Here is an 18,163-nt window from a genome sequence, read left to right on the forward strand (position 1 = left end):
ACATGAGGCTTTGCTAGTTGGCTCAGTGGTAGAGCGTCGACCCAGCTTGTGGAAGTCCCGGGTTCGATTCCCAGCCAGGGCACACAAGAGGAAGTGCCCATCTGCTTCTCCACCCTTCCCCCTCTCCTTCCCCTCTGTGTCTCTCTTCCCCTCCCGCAGCCAAGGCTCCATGGGAGCAAAGTTGGCCCAGGCGCTGAGGATGGTTCCATGGCCTCTGCTTTAGGTGCTAGAATGGCTCCAGTTGCAGCAGAGCAATACCCCAGATGGACCGAGCATTGCCCCCTGGTGGGTATGCCAGGTAGATCCCGGTTGGGCACATGCAGGAGTCTGTCGCCCCCCCTCCTGCCCCCACCCCTGCTTCTCACTTTGGGGGAAAAAAAAGTGACATGATCTGACCTACTTTTTTTGTGTGTGTGAGGCAGAGGCAGAAAGAGGGACAGAAAGGGACAGACAGGAAGGAAAAGAGATGAGAAGCATCAATTCTTCATTGTGGCACCTTAGTTGTTCATTCACTGCTTTCTCATATGTGCCTTGACTGGAGTGCTCCAGCAAAGCCAGTGACCCCTTGCTCAAGCCAGTGACCTTGGGCTCAAGCCAGTGACCTTGGACTCAAGCCAGCAACCGTAGGGCTCAAGCCAGCGACCCTAGGGTCATGTCTATGATCTCACGCACAAGCTGGCGACCTAAGGGTTTCCAACCTGGGTCCTCTGTGTTCCAGTCTGATACTTTATCCACTATGCAACCGCCTGGTCAGGCTGACCTACATTTTCTTATAGAAATACTCGGGTGGTTATGTAGAAATGTACTGGGAAGCAAGGACCAGCTGGGAAGCTCTCACTACAGCCCCCGAGATGATGATGGGGCTGTGGGCTAGGGCAGTTAGTAGTTGGATTCTGGATGTATTTTCTAGATAAAGCCAACAAGATTTTTTGGTGGATTAGATGTGTGGTGTGAGAAAAAGAAAGAAGTAAAAAATGATGATAAGGTTTATAACCTGAGAAGCTAGAAACCTGGAACTGTCATTTGCTGAGATGAGGACAACTCTTGGAAGAGCAGCTGTCATGGAGAATTGAGTTTGGTTTGGATGGGATCAGTCTGACATGTCAGAGCAAAGATGTCAAGAATGTAGTTGATACAGGAGATGAATTCAAGGGAAAAGTCAGGACAGGAGCCAGAAATTTGGGAGATGTCATTGTATAGTTAACTAAAATTTATATGTTCTCACCCTTAAGAACTTCTCTAAATGAGCTATTAACATTTTTTTTTTATAAGGTCTACCGGAAAGTTCTGTCCGTTTCTATCACAACAAGTTTCGACACGTAAGCACATGTTTATTTGGCGCATGTGTGCCTCTCTATTTTTATCACTTAATGTATACATACTGACGTAGCAAATTAACTAAAACAAAGTTGATTCACGTTAGTCTTATGTGTGAAGTGATAGTGTACCCATGGCTACTGATAAAGTTCATTTACTTCACTGTAATTTTTACGAATTTCAACAAGGAAGAAATGCTACAGAAGCATGTCTGTCACATCCACCATATTCCCCGGACTTAGCACCCTCCGACTATCACTTGTTTTTGTCCTTACAAAATTTTTTGAAGGGCAAAAAATTCAAAAATGAAGAAGATATCAAACAAGCACTGGTTCAATTTTTCACATCAAAAGATAAAACGTTTTCAAAAATGGGATATACAGATTGCCCTCACGCTGGCAAGAAATCATTAATAATAATGGCAATTATATTATTTAATAAAGTTTATTGATGGTAAGAAAAATTTGTATTTTGTTTTATTCCAAAAACGAACAGAACTTTCCGGTAGACCTTATATATGACCTTTTAACCCTGAGTAATTGAACTCTTACATGAAAACTGCTTTTATTATCTCTCAAAGCATTTCTCATGAAGATTTTCAATTTATATAAGATTATTTTTTCTCTTTTCTTTTTTCAGAACTGAAACCACGTGGTGTAGCAGTCAATTTGATTCCAGGGTTGCCAGCGTATATCCTGTTCATGTGTGTTCGGCATGCTGACTACCTGAATGATGATCAGAAAGTCAGGTCATTGCTAACATCCACAATTAACAGCATCAAAAAAGTACTAAAGGTCAGTTCACGTTCAACAAAATTCTCATAATGAATATTAACGGCGGAGTCCGCACAGGGTGCTTTTCCTTCCGCAGCTGTGGGCTGAGGAGCCAGTTACAGACACTCTCCAGTCTTAACTGCCGTCTTCCACTGAAGGAGCATTCTTTCTTACAAATTTTGTATATACCTTCTCTCAAAGCAGGGCTTAGATTGAATAGTAATCAAATTAATCTTATTAGATTGCATTGAGTTGTAAATTATTTCTTCTTAGACAGAAATAAGTCTATGAAGGTCTTACCTAGAAGTAAATTTAAAATACTTAGTGGAGTCCATTATATATAGGGAATATGATACTGTAATTAAACTACATATTAAATAAGTAATATATGGCTCATTCATATAAAAAGATATTTGAGGCCCTGGCCGGTTGGCTCAGCAGTAGAGCGTCGGCCTGGCGTGCGGGGGACCCGGGTTCGATTCCCGGCCAGGCACATAGGAGAAGCGCCCATTTGCTTCTCCACCCCCCCCTCCTTCCTCTCTGTCTCTCTCTTCCCCTCCCGCAGCCAAGGCTCCCTTGGAGCAAAGATGGCCCGGGCGCTGGGGATGGCTCCTTGGCCTCTGCCCCAGGCGCTAGAGCAGCTCTGGTCGCGGCAGAGCAATGCCCCAGAGGGGCAGAGCATCGCCCCCTGGTGGGTAGAGCTTCGCCCCTGGTGGGTGTGCCGGGTGGATCCTGGTCGGGCACATGCAGGAGTCTGTCTGACTGTCTCTCCCCGTTTCCAGCTTCAGAAAAATACAAAAAAAAAAAAAGATATTTGATAAAATATTAAAATTTTTCTTCCAACTTTTCTTCCTGTTTTTCTCCAAGTCACTCATAATTTTCCTTGTAACCTGAAATGCCCAATTCCATTTGAGAAGCAATACACAGATACTAGTCAGAAAGGAAAGACTTTGAAAAGGCAGCAAATTATGTAATAGAGTAGAAAGTCCTACATAATAACTCAGGAATCACTGAATCCAATGTTGCATAATCCTCCTCCTGACCTAGAAAAACAATGAACATATTCTTACTTTTAACTCCAGTGTTTCTATGAGGAGCTAGGAGAATGTGCTCCAACTACTCTGCCTTCTGTTATCTGACCTAAGGAGACCTTTCAGGATGGAGATAAGTGGATAGTTAACATGCCTAGTGGGCTCTCATATCTAAGATGTCTTTTTTTTTTTTTTTACAGAATGACTCCTCTAAGATGTCTTTCATGAAATATTTTTTTGTTGTGGTAAAATATACCTAACCAAAAATTAGACCACTTACCATTTTTAAGTATACAATTCATTGGCATTAAAGGCATTCACACAGTTGTGCACCCATCACCACCATCATCTCCAGAACCTTTCCACCTTCCCATCTAAAACTCTGCACCCAGGAAACACACCCTCCCCAAGAGCCTGATCGTGAACTTTTTTGTGTGTGTGACAGAGACAGATAGAGGGACAGATAAGGACAGACAGACAGGAACGAGAGAGATTAGAAGTATCAATTCTTCTTTGCGGCTCCTTAGGCTCCTTAGTTGTTCATTGATTGCTTTCTCATATGTGCCTTGACCAAGAGGGCTGTAGCAGAGCGAGTGACTCTCCTTGCTCAAGCCAGCGACCTTAGGCTTAAGCCAGCCACTTTGGGCTTCAAGCCAGCAACCTTTGGGTTCAAGCCAGCAACCATGGGGTCATGTCTATGATCCCGTGCTTAAGCCAGTGAGCCTGCACTCAAGCCGGCGACCTTAGGGTTTTGAACCTGGGTCCTCCGCGTCCCAGTTCGACACTCTATCCACTGCGCCACTGCCTGGTCAGGCTGGTCATGAACTTTTGACAAATGCTAGTTCTCAGTCCTTAATGCTAAGATATTTTATGTAATTACATTCTACAGTGGTTACTAAAGCATGGAGTTTCTGAAGATTTAACATTTAAAAATTGATGAATGTCTTCTGAATATAATTTATTTCATCTTTGGTGTTTTGATGCCATATAGTGCTTAAATTATAAGTTTTACTATTTTTTAAGTCAACTTTTACAAAGATAATAAAATCAAATCATAAGATTTTCTCCCTCTCATCTTAATTACAAGAAGGCATATATCTATTTGACTAATTACAGTACCAAATTGTTTCAAGATTAAAAAGAAGAGGTACTAAAACATAACAAACACCCTTTTGATATTTAAAATTGATGTACATTTGTCTCACATTCCTTATTTGAATTGAATATATTTGTCTTATGTTCCTGTTTTGATTTAGCAATGGTTTCTGGGGGGTTTTTGTTTGTTTTTTGACATGTGCCCAGTCCTGATGGAGAGCCAAGCAGCTTCCCCTGTCTGCTGCTCTGCACAGGACTTCCTTCAGCCCCTTTCTGATTCCTGCTCATGACAAGATTTTTAATTAATCTGAATATCAGTGCTTCATAAGCTTTGTGATTCTCTTTTGTGCTTTTTGTCCCTTGATTCCTTTCAGGTAAGCCCAGGGCAGATAAATTTGAATAAGCTGTGGCTTAGTGAATATTTTTCCTACTTAAAGAGACTCCTACTAAGCTAATATCAACTGAGTAACTGGGAATCATTTTCTAATGGCAAAAGAATGGATACCAAGCAAAGTAACAAACAACCAATGAACCCAGTGGTTGAAATTCTCTAGCAATGATGTAAGACTTTAAATAGTTGCAAATCAATAAATGTGATTTATCATATATACAAAATGAAGGATAAAAATCACATGATTATATCAATAGATGCAGAAAAAGCATTAGATAAAATCCAGCACCCATTTATGATCAAAACTGAACAAAGTGGAAATAGAGGGAACATACCTTAATATAATAAAGGCCATCTATGACAGACTGACAGCCGACATCATACTCAATGGGCAAAAATTAAAAGCAATCCCCTGAAGATCAGGAACAAGACAGGTGTATCACCTTTCACCACTCTTATTCAACATAGTTCTAAAAGTCTTTACCAAGCAAGCAGATAGGAAGAAGAAATAAAAGGCATTCAAATTGGCCTGACCTGTGGTGGCGCAGTGGATAAAGCCTCAACCTGGAACACTGAGGTTGCTGGTTCAAAACCCTGGGCTTGCCCGGTCAGGGCACATATGGGAGTTGATGCTTCCTGCTCCTCACTCCCTTCTCTCTCTGTCTCTCTCTCTCTCTCCCCTCTCTAAAAATGAATGAATAAATAAATAGTTTTAAAAGGTATCCAAATTGGAAAAGAAGAAGCAAAACAGTCATTATTTGCTGATGACATGATACTGTACATAAAAAACCCTAAAGTCTCCTGATAAATGAATTTGACACAGTGGCAGGATATAAAATTAGTATTCAGAAATCAGTGGCATTTTTTTTAAACAGAGACAGTGTGCAAGTCAGAGAGAGGGACAGATAGGGACGGAGAGAGATGAGAAGCATCAATCAGTTTTTTGTTGTGACACCTTAGTTGTTCATTGATTGCTTTTTTTTTTTAATTTTTTTTAAATTTATTCATTTTAGAGAGGAGAGGCAGAGAGAGAGAGAAGAGACAGAGAGAGAGAGAAGGGGGGGGGGAGGAGCTGGAAGCATCAACTCCCATATGTGCCTTGACCAGGCAAGCCCAGGGTTTTGAACCAGCGACCTCAGCATTTCCAGGTCGACACTTTATCCACTGCGCCACCACAGGTCAGGCCTGATTGCTTTCTCATATGTGCCTTGACCGTGGGGCTACAGCAGACCAACTAACCCCTTGCTCAAGCCAGCGACCTTGGGTCCAAGCTGGTGAGCTTTGCTCAAACCAGATGAGCCCGCGCTCAAGCTGGCCACCTCAGGGTCTCGAACCTGGGTCTTCCGCATCCTAGTCCGACGCTCTATCCACTGCGCCACCACCTGGTCAGGCTCAGTGGCATTTTTATGCACCAACAATAAACTGGCAGAAAAAGAAATTAAAGAAATAATCCCCTTCACTATTACAACCAAAAAATAAAGTACCTAGGAATAAGTTTAACCAAGGAGGTCAAAGACTTGTACTTAGAAAATTGTAAGACATTGAAAAAAGAAATCAAGGAAGATACAAACAAGTGGAAGAATATGCCGTGTTTATGGATAGGAAAAATAAATGTCATTAAAATGTCTAAACAACCCAAAGCAATTTATTGATTCAATGCAATTCCTGTTAAAATACCAATGGCATACTTCCCACATGTAGAACAAATATTCCAAAAATTTATATGGAACCAAAAAAGAATCCAAATAACCTCAGCAATCTTGAAAATGAAGAACAAAGTGGGAGGTATCACACTTTCTGATATCAAGTTATACTACAAGGCCATTATAATCAAAACAGCTTGGGCCTGACCAGGCGGTGGTGCAGTAGATAGAGCGTCGGACTGAGATATGGAAGGACCCAGGTTCGAGACCCCAAGGTCACCAGCTTGAGTGTGGCCTCATCTGATTTGAGCAAAAAAGAGCTCACCAGCTTGGATCCAAGGTCACTGGTTTGAGCACATATGAGAAAGCAATCAGTGAGTGCTCGCTTCGGCAGCACATATACTAAAATTGGAACGATACAGAGAAGATTAGCATGGCCCCTGCGCAAGGATGGGAAAGCAATCAATGAACAACTAAGGTGCCCCAAAGAAAAACTGATGATTGATGCTTCTCATGTCTGTCTGTCTCTATCTGTCCCCCTTCTCTGACTCTCTCTCTCTGTCCCTGTAAAAAAAGAAATCCCAGCTTGGTATTGGCATAAGAACAGACATGTAGCCTGACCAGGCAGTGGTGCAGTGGATGGAGCATCAGACTGGGAGACAGAGGACCCATTTTCAAAACCCTGAGGTCACTAGCTTGAATGTGGGCTCACCAGCTTGAGTGCAAGGTCTCTGGCTTGAGCATGGGATTATAGACATGACCCCATGGTTGCTGGTTTGGGCTCAAAAGTCGCTGGCTTGAAGCCCAAGGTTGCTTAAGCAAGGGTCATTCACTTTGTTGTAGCCCCCCCACCCTGTCAAGGCACATATGAGAAAGCAATCAATGAACAAGGAGTTGCAGTGAAGAACTGATGCTTCTCATCTCTCTCCCTTCCTGTCTATTCCTGTCTATCCCTCTCTCTCTCTGTCTCTGTCAGGAAAACAAAAAAAAGAACAGGCATACAGACAGTAGAACAGAACTGAGAACCCAAAAATAAACCCACACCTTTATGGTCAATTGAAATGTGGTAAAGGAGGCATGAGTATACAATGGAGTGAACATAGTTTCTTTAATAAATGCTATTGGGAAAATTGGATTGGTTCATGCAAAAAAATGAAACTAGACCACCAACTAACACCATTCACAAAAATAAACTCAAAATGGTTGTAATTCGCAAAACCATAAAAATCTTGTAAGAAAATATAAGCATTAAACTCTCTGATATCTCTCATAGCAGTATTTTTGCTGATATATGTATCTCCATGTGCAAATGAAATAAAGGACAGGATGAACAAACGGGACTATATGAAACTAAAAAGGTTTTGCACAGCAAAAGACACCATGAACAAAATAAAAAGACAACCCACACAATGGGAGAACATGTTCGCCAATAACGTCTGATAAGGGATTAATAACCAAAATTTATAAATAACTTCTAAATTCAATACCAAAAAGGTAAACAATCCAATTAAAAAATGGGCAAAGGATCTGAATAGACACTTATCCAAAGAGGACATACAGATGGCCAATGGGCATATAAAAAATGTTCAAATGACTAATCATAAGAGAAATGCAAATTAAAATCACAATGAGATACCACCTCACACCTGTCAGAATGGCTTTCATTAACAAATCAACACACAAGAGTGCTTACGAGGGTTTGGAGAAAAGGAAACCTTCCTACACTGCTGGTGGGAATGCAGACTTGTGCAGCCACTGTGGAGAACAGTGTTGCATTTTCTCAAAATATTAAAAATGGAACTGCCTTTTGACCCAGCTATCCCACTTTTAGGAATATACCCTAAGAATCCCAAAATCACTGATTCAAAAGAAGATATGCACTCCCATGTTTATTACAGCATTGTTCACAATAGCCAAGATCTGGAAACAGCCCAAGTGTCCATCAGTGGATGAGTGGATTAAAAAGCTGTGGTACTGGCCCTGGCCGGTTTGCTCAGTGGTAGAGCGTCGGCTGGTATGCAGGAGTCCCGGGTTCGATTCCCGGCCAGGGCACACAGGAGAAGTGCCCATCTGCTTCTCCACCCCTCCCCCTCTCCTTCCTCTTTGTCTCTCTCTTCCCATCCTGCAGCCAAGGCTCCATTGGAGCAAAGTTGGCCTGGGCGCTGAGGATGGCTCCATGGCCTCTGCCTCAGGCTCTAGAATGGCTCTGGTTGCAACAGAGCGACGCCCCAGATGGGCAGAGCATCACCCTCTGGTGGGTGTGCCGGGTGGATCCTGGTTGGGTGCATGCGGGAGTCTGTCTGACTGCCTCCCTGTTTCCAACTTCAGAAAAATACAAAAAAAAAAAAAAGCTGTGGTACATAGGGGAGGGGGGTAATGGGGGACAAAGGGGTAAGGGAGTTATATTGAGTGTGACACTTGAATCCATGTTAACCCAATAAATTGAAATTAATTTAAAACATTTTTAAAGGCATATACAGAATGGAATACCATGCAGCCATGAAAAAGAAAGAAATCTTCCCTTTTATGATGGCATAGATGGACCTGGAGATTATTATGCTGAGTGAAATAAACTAGGCAGAGAAAGACAAATATCATATGACCTCACTTATATGTGGAATCTAATGAGCAGAATGAACTGAGGAACGGAACAGAAGCAGAAGCCGGGTCACAGGGAGCAGAGGGACAGCTGTCTGAGGGAGGGGGTATAAGGGGATGGGATCAGAGAAGGTATAGGGATTAGTGAAATTATATATACATAACACATACTGGGAAATACAAATCTGAGCAAGATATCCCTAAGAAGATGGGACAGCGTAACATAAGATGATACAGATAACAAGACAGCAAATCCCAGAGGGAAGGAGGGAGGGAGGGAAGGAGGGGGCAAAAGGGGTCTAATAGGGGGCACGTTGTTGGAGGGTGAGAGGTTATATTGAGTGGGACACTTGAATCCATGGTAACACAATAAAGTTAAAATTTTAATAAAATATTTTTTAAATGATGTAAGACTTGACAACTACAATGTGAGTTATTTTTATAATTGTTTATAATGGTAACTGAAAGAAATGGGCCTTCTGGTATCTGTTCAGCTATTTTCAGGTTGTTATTTCTCTAAGGAAAAAGCAAATTATACTCATTCTCTCTTTCAGAAAAGAGGTGATGATTTTGAAACTGTTTCCTTCTGGCTCTCTAACACTTGCCGATTTTTGCACTGTTTGAAGCAGTACAGTGGAGAAGAGGTGAGAAAACCCTGATTACAAACCCAGCATGCTATATTTTCTCTGATCTTTTTAAGGAAAATGTTTAAGCATTTATTAATTTAGAAACCTCAATTCAGAGGTGGCTTGAAAATCCATAGCTTTGTTTGATGTTTATTATTTTCAGGATAGTGACTATGGGAAATAACATACTGTATTTCCCCATGTATAAGACGCTCCATGTATAAGATGCATCTTAATTTTGGGGCCTGAAATTTGAAAAAAAAAATGTATTACATAAAGTTATTGAACTCAAGTTTTAGTCATCCTAAAATTCATACAACTCCTCATCTGTGTCATCAAATCACTGTCTTCTTATACTGCCTCGTCCTCAGTTCCATATGGCATTGAAATGCCACAACCACTGTATAAGACGCACCCAGGTTTTAGACCCCAACATTTTCAAAAAAGGTTGTGTCTTATACATGGGGAAATACAATAGTTTACTCCCCTGAGAGTTTGTATTATGAGAGAACACACTAGAAATAAAAATAAGCTTTGGTAAATGAGTAGTTGCAACAATGAAACTTGTCGATATTTGAAAGTAGACTATTCAAGGACTACTTTTTAAATTAATCAATTTCAGGTTAGTATAATGCATTAAAGCTGATTATTGAAGACATGTCTCTTTTATATTTATCTGGCAGGGGAGATACCGTAATTACAAAGGTGGTTTTCTCAGAGCAGTGCTTATCCATTGCACCTCAAATGTGCTGGCCCCTGAGATTTCCCCAAATGTGGGAAACCACCTGCATAATTTGTGTTAGTGGGGGACTGTGTTTACGTTTTTGCCTTTAAAAAAATAGTCTCTAAATTTGTCCAAAAATCTGTTTTGCTTTTGTTTGTAGTGATGTGTTCATCAGTTGTTTGAAAAACTTTGTTTTTATTTTCAAAACTGTAACACAATAATTACTATTTATTAAGGACTGCTTAGTATGTATCTGGCAGCACTTACTATATACTATGTTATTTAATTCTTACAACATTTCTGTAAAGCAGAGGTTGTAAAGCAGTTTTACAGATGAGGAAACTGAAGTTCATCAGTTTGCCCAAGTCCTCTCAGCCATTGGGTCACAGCTGGGATTCTGGGTCTGTCCGCCTCTGAGAGCCTGTGCCCCTGACCACTACCCTCTGTGTTTCCCCATCCTTTGCCAGGAGTGTAGATGGAAGCTAGGAGTAGCACTGCAAATGATGGGAAGTACAAATCTGAGCAAGATATGATCCCTAAGAAGATGGGACTGACAGCCCAGAGGGGCCATTAACTGTCCTGTCACTCCCACTGCCAGACCTTGTTGTTAAGTAGGTCATAGGGAGGCAGGTGCTTGGCTGTGAGCAGAATCCATCAAGTAGCCTGTTGCCTTTCTCAGGTGATTTCTGACAAAAGCACCTTCTTGTACAGTTGGCTTTCCATTTTAAGAAACACCACCAGAAGATGAAAGTTATGTACAGATACCATGAAAGGGTAATATTTAATTTACCCACCAGTCTCTGTAGAAATTGGTCTGTTTTAAGATTATGTAGCCCTGGCTGAATAGCTTGGTTGGTTAGAGCATTGTGCTGAAACGCAGAGGTTGTTGGTTCGATCCCTGGTCAAAACACATACAGGAACAGATCAGTGTACCTGTCTCTCCTTCCCTCCCTCCTTCCTCCCTCCCCCTCCCTTCCCCTCTCCCTCCCTCCCTTTCTCTCCCTTTCTTTTTTGCTAAAAATCAATAAATAAAAAAATTTTTTTAAAGATATGTATGCCCTCTGGGTACAGTGTTTATCAGTAAGACTATATTTAATGAACTGAAGTTTCAGAAGTTAGTATTTTAGATAATTTAGTGTTTGGCAGTAAACCTCCTCTTTCATAAGTGAAAACTAATTTTTTTTTAATTAAGTTCTCTTGTCTTATTTCATTGACAAGCTATTGGAAAGGCTTAAATGCTAGTTAGCCAAGTTACTAGCTTATTCAAAAGCTAGTAAGAAGTAGAATTTTTAAGATGGAAACAAATACACACAGCACTGAAAATGATTATCCAGACATGTATGAGTGGGACGGATGGAAACTCTTTGAAGAGACAAAAGAGCAGGAAGGTGCTGATCAAATGAGTTAAACAGACAGAAGAGACAGCTTACTTCATGGGTGTCACTAACTCTGCATTGTGGCTCCAGGGCTTTATGAAACACAACACAGCTCGCCAGAATGAACACTGCCTCACCAATTTCGACCTGGCTGAGTACCGGCAGGTACTGAGTGACCTGGCCATTCAGATCTACCAGCAGCTTGTGCGGGTGTTAGAGAACATCCTTCAGCCCATGATCGGTAAGGCCAGGGCATCACGGTCCGTCTATCTCACGTGCCCACCAGCAGTTGACTACCAGTGGCTCATATTTCAGGGCATGTATTCAAATGGAGAACATAAAGTAGGAAGACTGAGTCCTAAAATTAGCTGAGGAGCCTGACCAGGTGGTGGCGCAGTGGATGGAGCATCAGACTGGGATGCGGAAGGACACAGGTTCGAGACCCCGAGGTTGCCAGCTTGAGCGCAGGCTCATCTGGTTTGAGCAAAAAGCTCACCAGCTTGGACCCAAGGTCGCTGGCTCGAGCAAGGGGTTACTCAGTCTGCTGAAGGCCCGCGGTCATGGCATATATGAGAAAGCAATCAATGAACAACTAAGGCGTCGCAACGAAAAACTGATGATTGGTGCTTCTCATCTCTCTGTGTTCCTATCTGTCTGTCCCTATCTATCCCTCTCTCTGACTCTCTCTCTGTCCTTGTAAAAAAAAAAAATTAGCTGAGGAGTCCCAAGACATGGGACGTTAGCTATGACTAACCAGGACTCATCAGAATCACTGCTCCCACGTGATCAAAACAGCAGTAGCTAGTTTCTCCCCCAGTGTGCAGTACTTGTCTATCCAGATTGGGTCGTGCTTTATACCCAGCAGTAGACCTCATCCCTTTGTCTGGTTTTCAAAAGTACTTTAAATTTTGGCCTAGGAAACTACTACACTACTCCATCTAAAATTAAGGAGGCTGGGGAGGGTTTGTGCTACCTAATTAATAGGTGATAGTAAAAGAGTTGGGAGAGTACCATGCCAGCAGAACTGTCTCAGACACATGCTAAGCTGTACACCTCAGGGCCCCTCTGGAATTGTTAAAGGCAATTTAGTTTAATGCTGCAGTTTCTAAATCAATGAGGCAGTGTGTGTGTGTGCGTGTGTGTGTGTGTTTCTATATTCAGCTATATGTGTGGTCCTATGTACCTGTCTTTTATGTGTGTGTACTCCATCTGGGTGTTTATGTATTGTGCTCCACTTCGGAATGTATAGCATGTTTGAAGTAGGAGTTAGGAGGCATATACAAATTGCAGGCTGCTAATTTTGAATGCATTGAATTAAAGAAAACTTATTTTTAACTTACCAAACTCTTATCCTCAGACAAATGATCAGCAGCCTCTGAAGGGGACTCCAGCTGCCCGTTCTTGCCCCATTCATGTGTTTTCCTTTTCCACAACGTCTGTATTTCCCTTCTGTGGGCTCATAGTATTCCATTTTCTATCATAATCCCATAATCAAACAACTTGAAACACAGAAGGCTGAAGGAAACAATGTGAGTCGGCAGTGACCTCTTCAGTTGTCCCATGAAAGGTCATGAATTTAAAGCAACCTAGGTCAACTGAAATGCGAGAGATGACAGATGAAAAGAAACTCAGGCCCTGGTTGGTTGGCTCAGTGTATAGAGCATGGCCCAGCATGCAGACATCCCGGTTTGATTCCCAGGCAGGGCACACATGAGAAGTGACCATCTGCTTCACTTCCCCTCCCTCTTTCCCTTCTCTCTCTCTTTGGCTCTCACAGCCTGTGGCTCAACTGGAGGATAGCTCAGTTGATTTGAGCATTGGCCCCAGATAGGGTGTGCTGGGTGGATCCTAGTAGGGGCACATGTGGGAGTCTGTCTGTCTCCCCAACTTGCACTTAAAAAAAAGATCAGCTTCACCCTGGCTGGTTGGCTCAGTGGTAGAGCGTCAGCCCGGCATGTGGAAGTCCTGGGTTTGATTCTTAGGGCACACAGGAGAAGCACCCATCTGCTTCTCCACGCCCTCCCTTCTCTTTTCTATCTCTTTATTCCTCTCTTGCAACCAAGGCTCCATTGGAGCAAAAAGTTGGCCCAGGCGCCCAGGATGGCTCTATGGCCTCCGTCTCAGGCACTAAAATGGCTCCGGTTGCAGCGGAGCATCGCCCCCTGGTGGGCATGCCAGGTGGATCCAGGTCGGGCGCATGCGGGAGTCTGTCTGCCCCCCCTTCTCACTTCAGGGGTGGGGGCGGGGGGAAGATCAGCTTCAGCCAACTTTTTTTTCTATTTTTGCCTGTTTTTATTGGCTAAACAAGACATTTATTTCTAGGATGTCCCACTTTAACCTACCACCTCATCACCCAGTGATGGAACAACAAGCATGTTCACTCTGAGGTTCTGTAGCAGCTGTGTTTGGTTTGGCAATGGGAGAAAGAACAGTGAATCAGGCTTGGCCCTTGCGCTCCAGGGGCTCCCAGTCCAGGAGTGGGCATCTCAAACCATCCTTAGAAGACACTTTAGTCACACGCTACAAGAGCACAAGAGAGGGGGAGCAGTAGCACTCCAGATGGGAAGACTGAACCCTGGGAGGCAGAGGCTAATCCCGGTCTCCCTACCCTTGTGGGAAGCTCCTAGCAAGGGAGGGCTTAGCTCTCCAGCCCTGCACACACCCCTCCACTCCAAATCTTCTCCAAGACTTCTTCCCAGGTTCCTGCCTTTTTTGCTACTGGATTTGTTTGCCTCTGGGGCTCACATAGCACTGGAGAACACTTACCTCTCCCTAACTGCTGCTCTCTAGCAGAAACTCGCCCATGGTACCACACATTGGTGCTGTTACAAGGCTGCTGCTTCATATGTTAGAAAATACATCATTAAGATGTAACTCCAAAAAAAAAAAAAAGATGTAACTCCATGGTAAATTTTTGCATTTAAGAATTATTTCCGTTTTGACGTCCAGATCGTTTCTCTAAATTGATTGTGTGAATGTGAATGTATGTATGTGGGTATGTGTATGCACATGAAACTCTTTCCTTCTAGATCTTCTCTATTAAAAACTTCTGTTTTAACCTGAACTACTCCTGCAGTCTCAGGCATGCTGGAGCATGAGACCATTCAGGGCGTGTCCGGGGTGAAGCCCACAGGGCTAAGGAAGCGGACCTCCAGCATCGCCGACGAGGGCACCTACACACTGGACTCCATCCTTCGGCAGCTCAACTCCTTCCACTCGGTCATGTGTCAGCACGGCATGGACCCCGAGCTGATCAAGCAGGTGGTCAAACAGATGTTCTACATCGTGGGGGCTGTCACGCTGAACAACCTCCTTCTGCGGAAAGACATGTGCTCCTGGAGTAAAGGCATGCAGATCAGGTGAGCTGACGCCAAGCCCTGTGATGGCCTCTTCTCACTGCTGAGCTGCCTGCTGGTGTGCGGAGAGCTGATAGCTTGTTTGAGCTCAGTGCACCTGGTGTCCGCTGCATAGACAAGCAGGGGAAGAGTGGTCATGGAGCCCCGTCCTCCCGCCCTGCGGGACCTCTCCACTCGGTCATTATTGCCCCTGGCTGTGCCTTCCACAGGTTCTACTCTGCTTGTTCTACCTGCTCCGCGGTGAAACTAACTCGTTTGCGGGATTGGAGATGATAAAAAATACATACAGATGAGATAGCTGTTTTCTTTTCTTTTGTGTTTTAATTGTATAATAACATCAAATGATAATGAAGGTTTATAATGTTTGATTGCTTTTAGAAATTTATTTTAACAAATTATCTTTGTAGCCATGGGAACAAGAACATTAATATAGATCTCTCACTAACACTTGAAATATGCCTGTTTTAGGAAGAGCTGCACGCAGTTTCATGCCCAGCTACTCCTCAGCATAACCTCATTATCATAATAGAATTGATTTACCTTGAAAATTATTTTAAAACAGCTGGAATATTCACCAAGTGGGAGGGCAAAAATCTTTAGTCTCAGGAAACCTTGGCAGTCTTTTCTGACCCATATCTGTTGTAGTTACACTGTGTTAAGATAATGCCTTGCACCCAGGTAGTAGACCTTCTCCATAAGCTTTGTTTATACATTTGAAGCACATGTTATAATTCCTCCTGTTTGCCTGATGCTTACATTCTGATTGTGTGTCCATTTACCTCATTTTAGTTTGAGAACCATTGTTACTTGGTTGGCCACCTCTTGATACCCCAGCATCTGCATAGTTTCTTGGGGTCTTTGTCTTTTCCAGTGGCCCCCATTTATTTACCTTTGTGTCCTCCACCGGGCTCTTCCGTCACAAGGGCTGGGGCAGTCTGCCTGAGGGGATTGTGTTTTGCTGTTTTGACTTAAGAGTGAAGACTGAAAGGATTAGCATTTCTCCCCTCTGCAGTTGTAAGAGAAGCTACAGAGTGTTTTCTGGTCAGCTGTTTAATAGGAACACAGCCATATGTGTTCTATTTTATCTTTTAGCAGGTCTTATTTCATAACTTTTGTTATTATGGCTACTTTTCTATCTTGCATTAAAGATAATTATATTCTCTAGTGTTTTATTCTACATAATTATAATTATAAACCTCATGACTTTTTCTAATGATAATTTTTAAGTACAGCTAATAAGATATAAGAAAAGTGAACAAGAATACTGCCTGTCATTTTACCTGAAATTCCTGACATTTATGACAACATTCAGTAAATGTGCATTCTCCCCGCCCCCGGCATAGGTACAATGTCAGTCAACTGGAAGAATGGCTGCGTGACAAGAATCTGATGAACAGTGGGGCTAAAGAAACCCTAGAACCTCTCATTCAGGCTGCTCAGCTTTTGCAAGTGAAAAAGAAAACAGATGATGATGCAGAAGCCATTTGTTCCATGTGCAATGCTTTAACTACTGCCCAGGTAAAGCAGCTTCCTCTAATTCAACTTCATCAAGATTAAAGTATATTTAGGCAAATAAAGAAGTCGTTTAGCTACCCGGTGGTGGCACAGTAGATAGAACATTAACCTGGGACACTGAAGTCCCAGGTTCGAATTCCTGAGGTCGCCGGCTTAAGCCCAAAGTTGCTGGCTTGAAACCCAAGGTCGTTGGCTTGAGCCCAAGGTCACTGGCTTGAAGTCTCCACTCCCCGCTCAAGGCACATATGAGAAGCACTCAGTGAACAACTAAGGTGCCACAACTACAAGTTGATGATTCTCATCTCTCTCACTGGGGAAAAGAAAAAGTCTTCTATTGCTCTTGCCTCTGAAGCTCTGAGCTGACTTCATCAGCATCAGAGAAGATACAGATCTATCTATACAGATCTTGAAGAAAGATTTTACCAGAAAGTAACACAGCGCTAGTCATCTACATTCAACATTCAGTAAATGTTCAGAGTGTCTACAGCATTCTGCATGTTTCAGGTGCTGAAACACAACCATGAACAAAACGAAGTCCCTGCTCTAATGGGATATACATTCTATGCCTTCTATGGAGCTTGTATTCCAAAAAATAATTTTCCATATTACTTTATGGTTGAATGACTTTACTTTTTCTATTTAAGACAGATAATTCTTATTTCAATTCAATAAATGAGAATTGATTTCCTGTCTCAAGGCACCACCATGCTTATTGCTGGGGGGAGACACTTCAATAAATAAGGAACAATCCCTGCTTAAAAGGAACATCAAGTTTAGTAGGGAAGACAGATGTACCCAGCTGATTCTACTATAAGAGATTCTAGCAAGTTCAGTGGTAAGATGTCTAAAGGAAGTGCTGAGGGGCGATAACTGTGTTCAGAGAGTCAGGGCATTGAATTTAAGGGATGGGAAGAGGAGAAGGACAGACATTGAGGACAATGGCAACAGCATGAGGGACAACGTAGGCATCAAGAGGCCCATTTTTCATTTGCCCAGTTGTTTCTGTGCTTACTCTTAGACTTGTTGAATGTTCATCATATATCTCATAGCATAGAGATCTTCCATAGAGTATGCACAGAAAGTAACCAGATGGATAAGAGGGACACTGTCAAAAATTGCCACTATGGAAGACTGGGAAGATGGGAATGGGGGCACTTGAGCTTTTTATGTTGTGTTCTTTTGTACTATTTGAATGTTTTTCCAGATTTACAGTGCTTCTTAAAATGTACTAAGCATAATACATTTTTATAATAAAATTTCAAGTAATAAAGGTACATGTGCCTTCAGACCATCTCCCATCTCCCCTCTTGTCCCAACCCAGCCCTGGGTAAAGCTGGAAACTGTATTCACGGATTCTTTTAGTGGGCAGATGACAAGCACCCAGTGTGTATTTGATAATATGCTGAGAACTCTCATTATTTTATTTCTCGCAGATTGTCAAAGTGTTGAATCTGTATACCCCAGTTAATGAGTTTGAAGAAAGAGTTTCTGTGTCATTTATTCGTACCATACAGGTAAGATCTCACAGGCTCTTTCTCTTTGAATCACCAACCCAGTATTTTGAGTGGAAATTTCACAATTTGTTGAAGGATATGTTTTTTATTAATCTATCATTTTATCTTATTTTTAAAGTGCATTAAGGTGTTTGTTTTTTATAAAAGCTTATTGGGAAAATGAAGTGATTTTAAAGCAAATGTTAACATTTGTCATCAATTGGG

General features: G+C 42.3%; 1 protein-coding gene and 2 non-coding genes across 6 annotated transcripts in view; all 3 read left to right on the forward strand.

Annotated features, from left to right (window-relative positions):
- MYO5A (myosin VA) overlaps positions 1 to 18,163 on the forward strand; it is a 260,030-nt gene that overhangs the window by 235,613 nt on the left and 6,254 nt on the right. For all 4 annotated transcript variants that reach the window (XM_066387962.1, XM_066387963.1, XM_066387964.1 and 1 more), the window contains 6 exons: positions 1,957 to 2,111; positions 9,403 to 9,492; positions 11,665 to 11,815; positions 14,651 to 14,933; positions 16,274 to 16,448; positions 17,879 to 17,959. In XM_066387962.1, coding sequence (XP_066244059.1) covers positions 1,957 to 2,111; positions 9,403 to 9,492; positions 11,665 to 11,815; positions 14,651 to 14,933; positions 16,274 to 16,448; positions 17,879 to 17,959 — 935 coding nt within the window. The remainder of the gene's footprint in view (positions 1 to 1,956; positions 2,112 to 9,402; positions 9,493 to 11,664; positions 11,816 to 14,650; positions 14,934 to 16,273; positions 16,449 to 17,878; positions 17,960 to 18,163) is intronic.
- On the forward strand, positions 6,629 to 6,735 carry LOC136377804 (U6 spliceosomal RNA). The gene has a single exon (XR_010746434.1). It is a non-coding gene; the product is annotated as a U6 spliceosomal RNA (small nuclear RNA).
- LOC136377687 (U1 spliceosomal RNA) lies at positions 10,143 to 10,305 on the forward strand. Its single transcript, XR_010746364.1, has one exon. It is a non-coding gene; the product is annotated as a U1 spliceosomal RNA (small nuclear RNA).

This window comes from Saccopteryx leptura, chromosome 6, assembly GCF_036850995.1.
Source record: "Saccopteryx leptura isolate mSacLep1 chromosome 6, mSacLep1_pri_phased_curated, whole genome shotgun sequence".
In the NCBI taxonomy this organism is placed as follows: domain Eukaryota; kingdom Metazoa; phylum Chordata; class Mammalia; order Chiroptera; family Emballonuridae; genus Saccopteryx; species Saccopteryx leptura.